The sequence below is a fragment of the Brassica napus genome, chromosome A7 (assembly GCF_020379485.1).
Source record: "Brassica napus cultivar Da-Ae chromosome A7, Da-Ae, whole genome shotgun sequence".
Taxonomy (NCBI): Eukaryota; Viridiplantae; Streptophyta; class Magnoliopsida; order Brassicales; family Brassicaceae; genus Brassica; species Brassica napus.
Genome location: NC_063440.1, coordinates 11212053 through 11225565, shown reverse-complemented (window position 1 = coordinate 11225565; position 13513 = coordinate 11212053). Strand labels below are relative to the sequence as shown.

Genomic DNA, 13513 nt, shown 5'->3' with positions numbered 1-13513 from the left:
CGGATTGAAAAAAAAATACAGAACAGGATAATTAACTTATTTAACGTGGGTTTACATTTTACAAATAAGAAAGAAAAATCTTATTTTACACAAAAAGAAACATATGATGAATAAAAAGATATGGTCTAGCTGTTAGATAGAAGGGAATTAGGTCAATGAATACAAAAAAAAAAAGATTTTTCTTTTCTGATAAATCCTATTGCCACCAGACTATCATTACTTAGTTTAAAAAATAATAATTCTCGATAGTTTTTCTTTTTTTGGAAATATCACGGGGTTCAAGTGAGTCTTTTTAACCATAACGATACCTTCGTATATTGAAGAGTCTAATTGACTCTTCATACCCACAATTACTATGGAAATGTAACCCTATTTTAGACGTTGAGTTAAGAAAACACTGTAATATACATGTCAAAGATGTAAGAAAATGAAAAAAAAAAGAGATACAAAAACAAAAGATATTGTTGCCAAAAAAAACTAAAGATATTAAAATACCGAAAGGTATCAATTCTTGGGATCATCCGAACAAATTTAGTTTTTGCTCAAAATATAAACTAAAGTTATAAAATTATCCAGTTGGCTAAAAGATCTTGTTATATCTTCATGATATTTATTTCCAGATTAAAAGATTCATGAAATGCAATCAGGTGATCTGAATGAAGAGAAAATCTTTTTCCTAAAAGAAAAAAAACATGTGAATTTAGTCATTACAGAACAAGTGGTGGGAATAAAACACAACGGCTTCTCAGCTGTTGTTGCCTTATACAACGGGTTAAGACCAAAATATTTAGTAACATAACTAACTTGAATTTTAAATCTGTTTATTACAAAAAAGAAATTTAAATTAACTAACGTAAAATTGAATAATTAAACCAGACAAAGTCGTTAAAGTGAGTGAATCTCGAATCTTGATCCACTCTTATAAATACTACATAACTCTCATCTCTTCATATTCATTCTAAAATCTTCTTGTATCTCAAACAGTATCTGTCAAAGAACAATATGAGTAAGAGCGAAATGTCAGCGAGCGAGATTGCTGCGGCGAAGCAGAAGAAAGTCGACGACTGGTTACCGATCACATCCTCAAGAAAGGCCAAGTGGTGGTACTCTGCTTTCCACAATGTTACTGCCATGGTTGGCGCTGGTGTTCTTAGCCTGCCCTACGCTATGTCCAATCTCGGATGGTACGTTAAGATCTATATTTTAAGCCGCCTTTGAGATCTATGAGGCTTGAAACACTTACTAAACATATATTTTTCATAATCATTTAGGGGATCAAATGATATATATACATATTAACCACTAATATATGATTCATTTCATTGATTTGTATTCACTATATACTCTTTTGTTGATCACAGGGGACCTGGCGTGACGTTGATGATATTGTCATGGTTGATAACTTTGTACACACTATGGCAAATGGTGGAGATGCACGAGATAGTACCAGGGAAGAGGCTTGACAGATATCACGAGCTTGGCCAAGAAGCTTTTGGCGAAAAGCTTGGTCTATGGATCGTTGTGCCTCAACAGCTCATCGTGGAGGTCGGTGTGGACATCGTTTATATGGTCACGGGAGGAAAGTCCCTCAAGAAAGTCCATGAACTCCTCTGCCCCGATTGCAAAGACATCAGAACCACATTTTGGATCATGATCTTTGCTTCTGTCCATTTCGTTATCTCTCACCTACCCAACTTCAACTCCATCTCGGGCATTTCACTCGCAGCTGCCGTTATGTCCTTAACGTAAGACCTCTAAACCGTTTTATTTTTTGAAATGATATTTACATCTTAGCAAAAAAAAAAACCTATTAAACACATTCATTAAGTTTTGTTTTGTAACTTGAACGTTACGTTTCATTTCCATTTAAAACATTTATAGCAATCATATATTGGTTTGTATGGTTTTGTGATGCTTTTATAGTTACTCAACTATCGCATGGGCTGCATCGGTGCACAAAGGGGTTAAACCAGATGTAGACTACTCGTATAGAGCCTCGACAACTCCTGGAAAAGTATTCAACTTCTTGAACGCGATGGGAGATGTGGCTTTTGCCTACGCAGGTCACAACGTCGTGTTGGAGATTCAGGCCACCATCCCTTCGACTCCGGAGGTGCCATCAAAGGTTCCAATGTGGAGAGGAGTCGTTGTAGCGTACATCGTAGTCGCCATTTGCTACTTCCCTGTAGCGTTCCTAGGCTATTGGATCTTTGGAAACAGCGTTGACGACAACATTCTCATGACTTTGGAGAAGCCAGTCTGGCTTGTCGCAATGGCTAACTTGTTTGTGGTCGTCCATGTCATTGGAAGCTATCAGGTCTCCACTTATCTGATCCCTCTGATTGAGTTGATAATATAACATGAGTATTGACATGTTGTACTTTTGTGGAGACAAACAGATCTTTGCAATGCCGGTGTTTGACATGATGGAAACCGTTTTGGTCAAGAAGCTGAATTTCGATCCTTCCTTCACACTCCGCTTCATCACTCGTAGTCTCTATGTTGGTAAGCCACACACTCTCCTCATATTATACACACCTAACTTTCATTATATAGCTACTCCATTAATTTGTCTGATTTGGACCATGCAGCTTTCACTATGTTCATTGCAATATGTATCCCGTTCTTTGGTGGACTACTCGGTTTCTTTGGAGGATTTGCCTTCGCGCCAACAACTTACTACGTAATCATTCATATTGGTTTCATTCTTTTTCTTAGAAACTATAGTTATGATTAATTATATAACACACATATTGATGTTGCCACTGCAGCTTCCATGCATTATCTGGCTCATTCTCAAGAAACCAAAGAGGTTTGGTCTATCCTGGACGATTAATTGGGTATGTTTTCGTTTTTACTAATGATCTATAGTTCTTGATTTTTATTCTTGTACACTAATAACTTTTGTGTTTGGTTTGGTGTTGTGTGAAAAATGAAAAATTGCAGTTCTGCATTATAGTAGGAGTTATATTGACGATCCTAGCACCCATTGGTGGCCTCAGAACCATCATTATCAATGCAAGCACCTACAAGTTCTTCTCTTAGATTTCTTCTGCTACAACAAAAAAAAGGAGGAAACAATCACGGCCTGTCTTCGTTTTCTACGACTGTCTGTTTTGCTTACCTTTTTTTAAAAGCTTTTAGTATAGTTAAAGACTCGTAATAATTTTTTTTATGTGTTTTCTGCTTTAATAATTTAAAACTCTCCATTTTCCGGTTCTTTTGTTATTTGGTAACTTTATGGATTGATGACGTACGAGAAGTTGATCACTAGATCATCTAGTAGTCTAGATGCAGAGTGATAGATATCACACAACTCATACTACCGGAAAATATACACAAAAGGGATTCAAATGTTAAAAGTGGAAGCAGACATGACAAGAAACATAGTAAAATCTTAGAACTAAAGAATAGTAAAGTAACTCCCCTTTCTCTCTCAGAAGATTTGCAGTTGAAGAATGAGCGCCTGCCTTAGCTTAAAGATGAACACTCGTTTACATAAATTGAGAGATTATCAATTGCTATATTTTTCATGCTTGATTGTTGTAAGTGATAGACATCATGAGTCATTCATTCTCTTTCGCTATAACATAGATGATCCGTTTAACTTTAGATTATATCTCAAAATGTTAAGTTCAATGAATTTCATGTTACCAAAATTTTCGTTGATTTAATTCTCACCGTAAGAAAGTAGTGAAATAATAATATCTTTGATTTATAGATATAATATGTAACGGAGTTTAAGCAGTGAGAGTTATAGATCTCTCCAAACAGAAACCGACCAAGTGCCAGAAACAACTCAACTTTGTCTGTTTTACCAAATCGCTTTGCCTAATGGCCTAGATGGCAATACCTCCATCGATGGTGAATGTCTGCAGACCAACGATTTTGAACCATGGTTAGGCAGATAACATAAAGAGAAACCAAGGCTAATAATACCAAATCTTAATTTGATAAGAGAAATGAACTAACCTGTCCAGTTATGTAACTCGCTGCCGGGCTCAGAGCCAAAAATTCTACCAAGCCAGCTACATCTTCTGGTTGTCCATATCGTCCTGAAAAATTGCTTCGTATCAGATTCATCCTAGCCTACGTAAAGTACCCGCAACACAATGTTAAAGTTGAACCCTCTATTTTTTACCTAATGGGATTGTTCCCAAGATTTTCTTTTCCATGTCTTCTCCAAGCTTTGCAGTCATGTCAGATGCAATGAATCCAGGACAAACCACATTCACCTGTAAAAGAGCAAATTGGTCAATGCACCAAGTTTAATATCTTGTCTATGGAATGAAAAAAATAAAGAAAGGAGTATGATGAGGAAGATAGGTTACATACATTTATATTCCTACTTGCACCCTCTCTGGCAGCAGTCTTGGAAAACCCAATAACTCCAGCTTTTGCAGCAGCATAGTTTGCTTGGCCAATATTACCAATGAGACCAACAACTGACGCTATGTTGATGATCCTTCCCTGCAAGATCATATGCAAAACTATTACCATTCAATGAAGGCGGTGACAGTTGAGAGATTTAATGTACAAGGTGAAGTGAAATAATACCTTTCTCTTCTTCATCATGATCTTTGTTGCTGCCTACAGGGAGTAAGTAAAAATGAGTTTCAGTCCCTAAGATTCTGAGTATCAAAAATTCAGTAGGAACACTAACCTGGGTACAGAGAAACACTCCAGTGAGATTCAAATCTATCACTTCATCCCATTGAGATTTCTTCATTCGAATCAACAAGGTATCCCTGGTAATTCCTGAAAATCATGTTAGTCATGTCAGTAAAAAGATTACTAAGTAAAAATCAAAGGGGGAACTAAGGTTTGCATATACCTGCATTGTTAACCACGACGTCAATGGTTCCCCATTTATCAACAGCCTACAGAAAATAAAAAAATTAGATGAAAAGGGAAATGATAAGATGTAGGAGGAGAATTATAAGATGAAGAGTAGAATTGATTAGTTACAGTTTTCATCATGGCGTCCACATCAGCCTCTTTCGAGACATCGCCTCCAAAAGTAATAGCCTCGCCACCATATTCTTCAATCTAGAAGTCGATAGATAAGACATGGAAATAAGGTGGACGTGGGAGATGAAAACACTATTGACTGAACATAATATTTATTAGGTAAAAGATGAAACATTTTCCAGATGCAGAGAAGAGAGTTGTAATTCAGTTCTTGTCTCAGAGACCAAAACTGTTTCAAGGATTCATTGTTGAATTCAAAAGGTAACACATTTCTTTCTGTATAGCAATTAAAAAAGCGCTGTACAAACTAAAGAGATCTATGATTTATTGATCTAAAGTGATACCCCAAAACAGAAAACAAGGAAAGAGCTTCGAGCTAAAAGATAGTAGTGTAATTTAGAGCAACAAATCACCTGTTTGGAAACTTCTTCAGCTTCCTTTGCGGACCTAGCATAGTTCACCAAGACCTGTAAGCAGAACCACAATGTTTCAGTACTAGACCTTACCTAAACTGTATATATTTTCTTTCTTTCTGTAGAACTAATAACTAAGGCTTATGGGTACCACACTAGGGAGAGAAACTGGAAGCAAACCTGAGCTAGAATCTTGATTACTCAAAAGACAACTTAAAGACTAGTAAGGTGCAAAGTGAATGGCTTTACATACCAAAATCTATAACAACAAGTATGAATTCAAAACAAGGAAGCAGATGGTGTAAAAGTAGTATAACCTTACAGCCAGCTTTGCCCAAGGAAAGAGCAATAGCTTTACCAATGCCTCTAGAGGCACCAGTCACAACCACAACTGGAGATTCCACTTTCGGAACAGCTTCTTCTTCTGTCGTTGTTTGCTCAACAGCCGTGGCTTGAGATTGAGCTTGAGCTTTCACAACTGCGTGAAGATAGAATCTAATGAGAAGTGAGAGAGAGAGAGAGAGAGATTAAAAATCTTAAGGGAAAAGAAGTTGAATTACCAGTGGATGTCGCACATCGCAGCATACCGAAATGAGGCATCGCAGACTTAAGCGGAGACCATTGCCGGACCTGGCAGATCTCACGGTAACCGAGCTTCCCGGCGGTGGCTTTCAAGGACGTGAGTTTCGTTGCTGCGACGGTGGTGGCCATCGAACAGTTGTTTTAACTGTGAGAGTTGAGGAGATGGTAAACTCCGTCCGTCAAGATCGATTCAGTGGAGCGGAGAAAAAGAGAGAGAGGCGAGTGACGAAAGTTAAAAAAAGTCTGAATTTTATGTATTTTATATTTTCTAAACAAATATTTTCAAGAGAAAATAAAAAATAAAAAAATTCGAAAAGCGATAGGAACGAGGTTGTCTGTCTGTGAACTGTGCAGTGTAGTTGAGTTGGAGAGCTGGTGGGATGTGTAGACAGCAGCAGGACTAGTCAGATAGAACCGAACCAAACCGAATCGATTTCAATTTGTAGTTTACCAAACCGTAAACCACATCGAACCAATCTTCTTTGTATTCGATTTTGACGGAAAAGTAGTTGGTCAAAGTAAACGAGGAAGAGAGGAGTAATGTTAATACGAAAGAAGATTAAACGTCACGGAGACGCTCGCTATTGGATTAGATTTCGAAGACGAACATTCATAAAAGGATTCGAGTATATGCCCTTAATTGTGGATTATTTATTTGTCATCTTCTCTTTCCATCTGAAGCTATCGCAGAAGCCTTTACGAGATTCTTCCATCCATCGTCGCCATGGAGGATTCTTCTTCCACGCCTACTGCTACGTCTTCGACTCATTACTTCTCTATTTTCACGAACTACCCCCTCATCTCCGCCTTCACGGCATTCGCCATCGCTCAATTCATCAAACTCTTCACCTCCTGGTACCTTCTGTCTCTCCCCCCCATCTCTCTATACATGCCTCTTTTTTTTTTTGCTTATATTCATAATTCAAGGAGTGATCTTGATACATATTTGTCCCTCTTAGTGGGAAAGGATAGATCTTTTACATGTTTTGTAGATTATGCAGGTATAGGGAAAGGAGATGGGATCTCAAACAGCTTCTTGGGTCCGGAGGAATGCCTTCTTCTCACTCAGCTACCGTTACTGCTCTCGCTGTTGCTATTGGTTTACAGGAGGGCTTTGGTGGTTCCCATTTTGCTATTGCCTTGATCTTGGCTTCAGTTGTAAGTTGGTCACCTCCTGTACCTCGTGTGACACTTTATTAGCTACTCTCTGTTCTTTATTCATAATGTGAGGGGTTTGGGTGGTAGGTTATGTATGATGCTACTGGTGTGCGGTTACATGCGGGTCGCCAAGCTGAGGTTTCATTGCTGCTCCACCTTTTCTTTGTTTCACCTTTTAACCTGACTGGCTCTGGTATCCTGATCTCTGAGGTCTGATTCATTTTCCAGGTTCTCAATCAGATTGTGTTCGAACTTCCTGCTGAACACCCACTCGCTGAAAGCAGACCATTGCGTGAACTTCTAGGTCACACCCCTCCCCAGGTATCCACTACACATTTTATCGAACTACTATAAACCCTTTTAGAAGTGTCTGTTTTGACTTTGATCGTTATATGAATTGATTCGTATGAATAGAGTTCTTGTTTCTCATCAGATTCTGTTTTCAATTTGCTGGGAGATCAGGTAATTGCTGGTGGAATGCTTGGAACTGTTACAGCAGTCACTGGATACTTGTTTACCAGGATAGCTACTAGCTAACGTGAACCAACAATCATAGATCCAACTCCTCTACCTAGTGAAACCGCTGAACAGAACCGAAATACACTTTAGTATATATAAATATTCTTATTTTTGAATGTTCTCCTTACCATTCTACACTTTATGTAAAGAAAGCTTAAAACACTATTACAAACAAAAAAAAAAAAACAGAAATGGTTTTATTTGGAAATAAATAGAATACAAAGAATATGTGGAGTAATTTGGCATTGTTCATTGTTTACCAAGTATGATGTTGAAGACATCTCTCATGTGCAGAGTAGGTTCCGAAGGAACACTAGACTTCATACGCCAAGCAATGTGTTCATCCGGGCGTACCAAAATAGATCCTCTCTCTGTCATCTTACAAATACTCCACCAAGAAGCTTCTCCACCACTTTCTTCTTTAACTTCCATTACGTCCACAACATTTTCACATGGAGCTAATGCTGATTTGCTATCCCTTACAGCACCATCATCACTGCTACTAGGCCAGATTACACATACCTTTACATTAGCCTTAAACTCTTTTGCGACTTCGAATGTAGCGCGAGCTAGCTCATAGGACTCTTGTAAAGGCGATATTATAAGTAGAAACTCCACTTTGTCAATGGAAACAAGATCCAGTGTAGAAACAATAACTTCTCTTGTGGAATCTGACAGAACTTTCACATACATATGGGGCAGTCTTGAACCTGGTTCAGCACAGGGAACATAGTCTCTTCTACGACCACTTGGTGCTTCAGGATCACCAGCTCCAGACTCATTATCAGGAACAATGCCTCCCTCTTGGTACCTAAATAGTAAATACAGTAGCTTGGTTACTCAGACTACAAAGCAGATTACAAAAGCAGTCTGACCTAGTTTCTACTCTTTTTTATTCTTAGTACTGCTAAGACTAAAGTGAGTGTTCTACAGTTCAAAAGATGATGATGATACCTGAAACCAAGATCCTCTGCAGGAAACTGTAGTTGAAGGCTTTTTCCTCCTTCAAATATACTCTTTAGTCTGCTAAGTCTCTGGTGCCCTAGTGGATTGCTCTCATTCAACAGAGACTCCGAAAGCTGTGCACGACCTATTGCAAAGACATTATCCAAGATTGCCTTTTGCAGACCAGTTGGAAGGATGGAACCGACTGTTTTGTTTATAAACCTATGAACTACAACACCACAGAGATATAATTACTTTAAAAGCTGATCACTGAACGATGAACTGAGCAAGAAGAAAAGGTAGTTTTAGTTTTACCTGAGTTTGCAATTGTTGGGTCAAGACCTAACGCTGAAGGAACCGACATAGCTGCTCTGAAGTTCTGAATGCTGAGTGAAGTATTGAAAAGAGCAATCTAGCAGTAACAATAAGATGCTTATTAATGAATCAGTTAAGAAGAGAGGATGGCCAGAAAAAAACTGAAAAGATAAACACAATACCGGTCTACGCTCTGTTTCATAAGTATTAAGGATCGAAGATTTTGCAGAGCCCTGAACAAGAGCTGCTATTTTCCATGCAAGATTATGAGCATCTTGTATTCCAGTGTTCATTCCTTCAAAAAGTCATTTAAATTTTCCAAAATTAACAATCACACACGACAAAACTGTCAAAGAACCAGGATATGGTGCACTTTTTTGAAAAGAATAGGAAGACATACCAAAACCTCCAGCAGGTGGGAACCTGTGAGCAGCATCACCAGCAAGTATCACTCTGTTCTCACAGCACATGAATTTCTCGGCGACTTCAGCATGCATGACCCATGGCTTAATATCAGCTACATTCAAGTCTGAAAGCTCATGTCCCACCAAATTGAATATCAGCATTTTGCACATCTACAAGAATATATCACCCAGTAACACAAATCACAAGCAAAATCATAGTTGAACTTGGTCACAACTGAGGTGTACCTCTGGACTGAAATCAGATAGACTCTGCTGAGGAGGATAGTATGGAATCTGCAGAAAAAAAGAAATGGTTACACGCTAAGATACTGTATATGAAGTAAGACTAATTGAGATTTTCTATGTCAGGGCTATAGCTACTACCTGTAAGACAAACTCTCCTTGTAGAAGATCATGGGCAACGAGAACTCCTATCCCTCCGGTGTTGAAAATGAAAAACAACATCCCTGGTCTGTTATTGATCAAGTACTCACCGAGCTCCCTGCTCATGAAATGGACACTAATAAGCTTTTGCAAATCTCTTTCCCCTCGCATTTCTACATTTGTGAGCCTTCTCACAGCACTCCCAGCACCATCAGCACCAACCACTATACTACATTGGATGTTTCTTTCCATACGCTTGCCTCCTTTGAGAAAAGCAACAGTTGCAGTAACACTTTCCTTGTTAGCATCGATCGCCACACACTCATGACCCATAAGAACTTTCCCCGTAACATCAGAGTCAAGCTCAAGACCATCCGATTCTTTGGAAATTTGAACATTAAAGCCGAGGTTTTCTAACCGCTTAAGCATTAGACTTGTTAATTTGTACTGGGAGAAGTGAGCAACGGAAGCAGGGCTGACAACCTTCTCAAAATCTGTTTAAATTAACACAATCAAGGCCTGCATTTTTCCTCGACTAAATGTAGAGAAGAACACACACCTTGAGGCTGCATGTGGTCCACTGTGCCTAGAGTTGAACCGGAGAGAGACGTACAGTATATAAACTTCCTCCACAAATCTACAGGAGGCTGTGATCTCTCAATCTCCCCAGCTAATCCATCCAATTTACGAAAGATCTAAGCATATGGAAACTGAGGGATTAAGGATCTAAATCAAGAACCACCAGAAACAAACTTAACCATACCTCCATAGACCGGTTGTTGATGAAATGAGCTTGTGGATGTTTAGAAAAGCATGTGGCTTTATCAACAAGAGCACATTTCACACCTAACATGAAAGATGAGAATCCAATTCGATCAAAGACATGAACTCAACTTTAACACAAAAGGAAAGTACTTTTCAATGTAAATAGTACCTAGTTTGGTGAGAAGGATGGATAAAACGAGGCCTACCGGTCCAGCACCGACGATCAGAACAGGAAGCTTAGCATCTTTGCCGTGAAAGAAGTTTGAGCCTGAAAGGTCCCTGCTTTGGAAGTATCTCGCTGGGTACACTCTGGCCCTCGAATTGTTTCTGCTTATTCGTGAAACCATCTTGATCAGCCCAAGTAATCCCATTGTCGAGAAGCAAGAGCTGAAAACTCTGTTTCAGCTCCTGGACACAATCAAGAAGAAGACTTTCAGGTTCTAGAGAATCTATATCATGAAAGAAGTGCACCGCAACTCCAGATAATAGGGTTGCGACGGCGACAGAGATGACGCTGTAGTGACAGAGAGCGATGGAGTTGCTGTGACAGAGGCGACGGAGATGCGGCGCAAGAGACGGCGTCTCTGGTGGAGCCGACTGTTTACGATCTTCCCTTTTTTATATTTTTGATTTTAGTTATATACCTAACTCGATTCATACGTGGTTCCATAGTTTCCATAATAATTCATTCTTATTTTTATAAATATTTTAGTATTATGAAATTGGACAAACAATTTTCGTTTAGATACTTTTTTTTTTTTAGATACTCGAAAAAATCAATCTAGATGTCAGTTTAGTTAATAATCTTGTACTCTCTCCAGTTCAGTTTAGTTGTAGTTGTAAAATAATTTTTTTGTTTCAAAATAAGTGTCATTTTATAATTTCAATGCAAAATTTATTTTTTATATTCTAATTTATTTTTTTATTAGTTGAAATATGGTTAATTGTAGGGATAATTTGCTTAAAACCAAAGAAAATTTATGATATTAGCTATGTACTAAAAACAGTAAAACTTGTAGTTTTGTTGGTATAATAGGTAATATATAATGACGAAATTAGCCTCAGAAGCTTCGGATAGAACTTGTGTCCTATAGGAAAGTACAATTAATAGGTTAGCTGATAATATTTTATTAGATTTGCTGATATTTGGCAAAGATTTAGTATAGATTTGGTTATATTAAACAAAAATACTTGTTTTCTCTCTCATTATTGTTGTTTCTTTCTTCATCTTCTTCTACTGTTTTTTTTTTTACATTTGCCTGATGAATCTAAACAAAATTAAAAAGATCGTGAATTCTGAACAATCTCATGAGTTCATAAGTTTCTCTGCTTATTTCTTTAGGAGTTCATGAGTTGCAAACAACCAAAGAAGATCATGAATTTCCTTGCTTCTTTTTCCATTTTCTTCCTCTACATAAACACGTGAGCACATCCAACCATTCATCATCATTATCACAGTCCCGAACAAGATTATGAGTTCTCTCTACCAGAGTTCATTCTCTATCGTACAAAAAATTCTTCGGGTCATTTTTCCAACAATCAAGACGGTACCGTCTCAGAATTAGCTGGCTCTCTGGTCGTGTATATGGTTGTTATTCGTTTAGCCAGCTAATCAAATATGGACCTGGTCTACTTTACCATCCTCCACTTGATAAAAACTCAGTAACACGATGTGAACTAACACAAACAAAGATCATAATTAGTTGTTTTATATTCTTTTCAGTGACACATAATGAACTGCTGCAAAACAGGTTTGGAGATGAGCTTGAGAAGTTCTAAATAATTTGTATTGAAAATGCTAAATTCTTTGAGTACTATATATTGATGATAGTTACAATAAGTTAAAAACTTCTAATATGATGTATCAAAGAGCTATGCTATGATAATATGATAATTAGACGAGTACAATATATAATGGATGTATATATTAATTCTTAGCTTGTGTATAGAGAAGTTTAGCCGGTTATAAATGATTCAAATATATTATTCTTGAAATGATAGTTATTTACATTTTAGCTTAGCCATACACATTAAAATATTGATTTGCTTATCAGTGACACAATGTGAACTAACACAAAGATCATAGTTAGTTTTCTTATATTGAGTTCAATGACACGAAGTGAATTAATCTTGTAAAACAGGTTTAGAGATGAGCTTGAGGAGGTCCAACTAGCTAATTCGTATTGAAAATGTTAAATTCATATATTGATGATAGTTACAGTAAGTTAAAAAATTCTAATATGATATATCAAATAGTTATGCTATGATAATATGATAATTACATGGCTACAATATAGCATGAATGTATATATTAAATCTTAGCTTGTGTATAGAGGAGTTTAGCCGGTGTAGATGATTCAAATATATTATTCTTGAAAATGATTGTTATTTGCATTTTAGCTTAGCCATACATATTTGATTGAAATGAAAGGTTTTAGCCTATCTTTTTTATTAGTTGAAGTAGTGGATGGCTACAATATATCATGGACATGTAAATTAAATCTTAGATTGCGTAGACCATATTTAGCTGGTTACAAAGGATTCAAATATATCATTCCTAAAAGTGGTGGCAATTTGACTTAGCCATACATATAAAGTGATAGACAATACTTTATTTTCCAACACGGATAACAACTTGAGAATACAAACTCAGGAACACTTAACAATCTACATATGAACAATATACATAACAAGAGAATGTTAACTATATACATAACAAAGGAGTAGTAAAATAGAGAATGGTAGATGACACATAGAATTACTTTTAAGAGTAAAAAAATTATGTATTTTTTTAAACATAATATTAGTTTCAACAAAAGGAAATACAAAATATTTAAAAATGTTGTTAACCGGATAAAATAGGCAAACCCGAGCTAAACATAAGTTTAGCCTGCAAGAAGAAAGGTTAGACGTCTAGATGACTCAGTATCACCAAAACTTGTTTTAAGTTAGGCTATGGACAACTAATTTTATATTTCCATTGCTAACACATTATTTACGTTATATTATAATAGTAGCATATCAATATAAAATTAGGTAAATTACTTATTATAAGAT

At 37.0% G+C, this 13513-nt stretch overlaps 4 protein-coding genes across 4 annotated transcripts; 2 read left to right on the top strand and 2 right to left on the bottom strand.

Moving 5' to 3' along the window:
• The first annotated feature begins 870 nt into the window (after positions 1-870).
• LOC106358074 (lysine histidine transporter 2) lies at positions 871-3220 on the top strand. Its single transcript, XM_013797814.3, has 8 exons — positions 871-890; positions 985-1184; positions 1362-1745; positions 1924-2317; positions 2400-2505; positions 2592-2683; positions 2772-2840; positions 2947-3220. The coding sequence occupies exons 2-8, from the start codon at positions 1003-1005 to the stop codon at positions 3043-3045; spliced, it is 1326 nt and encodes a 441-aa protein (XP_013653268.2). The 5' UTR covers positions 871-890; positions 985-1002; the 3' UTR covers positions 3046-3220.
• A 474-nt stretch (positions 3221-3694) lies between these two features.
• LOC106358076 (3-oxoacyl-[acyl-carrier-protein] reductase 4-like) lies at positions 3695-6316 on the bottom strand. Its single transcript, XM_013797815.3, has 11 exons — positions 5945-6316; positions 5702-5862; positions 5385-5438; positions 4969-5049; positions 4835-4880; positions 4664-4758; positions 4558-4590; positions 4336-4470; positions 4142-4235; positions 3973-4055; positions 3695-3872 (listed from the first exon to the last, which is right to left on the bottom strand). Exons 1-11 carry the CDS (start codon positions 6093-6095, stop codon positions 3840-3842), a joined length of 966 nt encoding a protein of 321 aa, XP_013653269.2. The 5' UTR covers positions 6096-6316; the 3' UTR covers positions 3695-3839.
• A 175-nt stretch (positions 6317-6491) lies between these two features.
• LOC106358079 (uncharacterized membrane protein YuiD-like) lies at positions 6492-7815 on the top strand. Its single transcript, XM_013797819.3, has 5 exons — positions 6492-6821; positions 6968-7124; positions 7212-7262; positions 7353-7445; positions 7587-7815. Exons 1-5 carry the CDS (start codon positions 6691-6693, stop codon positions 7659-7661), a joined length of 507 nt encoding a protein of 168 aa, XP_013653273.2. The 5' UTR covers positions 6492-6690; the 3' UTR covers positions 7662-7815.
• LOC106358078 (2,4-dichlorophenol 6-monooxygenase) lies at positions 7714-11114 on the bottom strand. The gene is made up of 10 exons (XM_013797816.3): positions 10626-11114; positions 10455-10537; positions 10251-10386; positions 9692-10185; positions 9554-9601; positions 9304-9478; positions 9086-9198; positions 8904-9000; positions 8598-8817; positions 7714-8454 (listed from the first exon to the last, which is right to left on the bottom strand). Exons 1-10 carry the CDS (start codon positions 10825-10827, stop codon positions 7893-7895), a joined length of 2130 nt encoding a protein of 709 aa, XP_013653270.2. The 5' UTR covers positions 10828-11114; the 3' UTR covers positions 7714-7892.
• Positions 11115-13513: the final 2399 nt, after the last annotated feature.

Bases quoted from the DNA above. Each gene is read 5' to 3' on its own strand.
- LOC106358079 (XM_013797819.3), top strand. From the start codon at position 6,691: ATGGAGGATTCTTCTTCCACGCCTACTGCTACGTCTTCGACTCATTAC. The intron at 6,822-6,967 runs GTACCTTCTGTC...TAGATTATGCAG, and splicing joins ATCAAACTCTTCACCTCCTG to GTATAGGGAAAGGAGATGGG. The intron at 7,263-7,352 runs GTTTCATTGCTG...TTCATTTTCCAG, and splicing joins ATGCGGGTCGCCAAGCTGAG to GTTCTCAATCAGATTGTGTT.
- LOC106358076 (XM_013797815.3), bottom strand. From the start codon at position 6,095: ATGGCCACCACCGTCGCAGCAACGAAACTCACGTCCTTGAAAGCCACC. The intron at 4,759-4,834 runs GTATATGCAAAC...CATGATTTTCAG, and splicing joins CGTCGTGGTTAACAATGCAG to GAATTACCAGGGATACCTTG. The intron at 3,873-3,972 runs GTTAGTTCATTT...GTTGGTCTGCAG, and splicing joins CGAGTTACATAACTGGACAG to ACATTCACCATCGATGGAGG.
- LOC106358074 (XM_013797814.3), top strand. From the start codon at position 1,003: ATGAGTAAGAGCGAAATGTCAGCGAGCGAGATTGCTGCGGCGAAGCAG. The intron at 1,746-1,923 runs GTAAGACCTCTA...ATGCTTTTATAG, and splicing joins GCTGCCGTTATGTCCTTAAC to TTACTCAACTATCGCATGGG. The intron at 2,318-2,399 runs GTCTCCACTTAT...GGAGACAAACAG, and splicing joins ATGTCATTGGAAGCTATCAG to ATCTTTGCAATGCCGGTGTT.
- LOC106358078 (XM_013797816.3), bottom strand. From the start codon at position 10,827: ATGGGATTACTTGGGCTGATCAAGATGGTTTCACGAATAAGCAGAAAC. The intron at 10,387-10,454 runs GTATGGTTAAGT...CCATATGCTTAG, and splicing joins TCAACAACCGGTCTATGGAG to ATCTTTCGTAAATTGGATGG. The intron at 9,602-9,691 runs GTAGTAGCTATA...TTTTTTCTGCAG, and splicing joins AAGGAGAGTTTGTCTTACAG to ATTCCATACTATCCTCCTCA.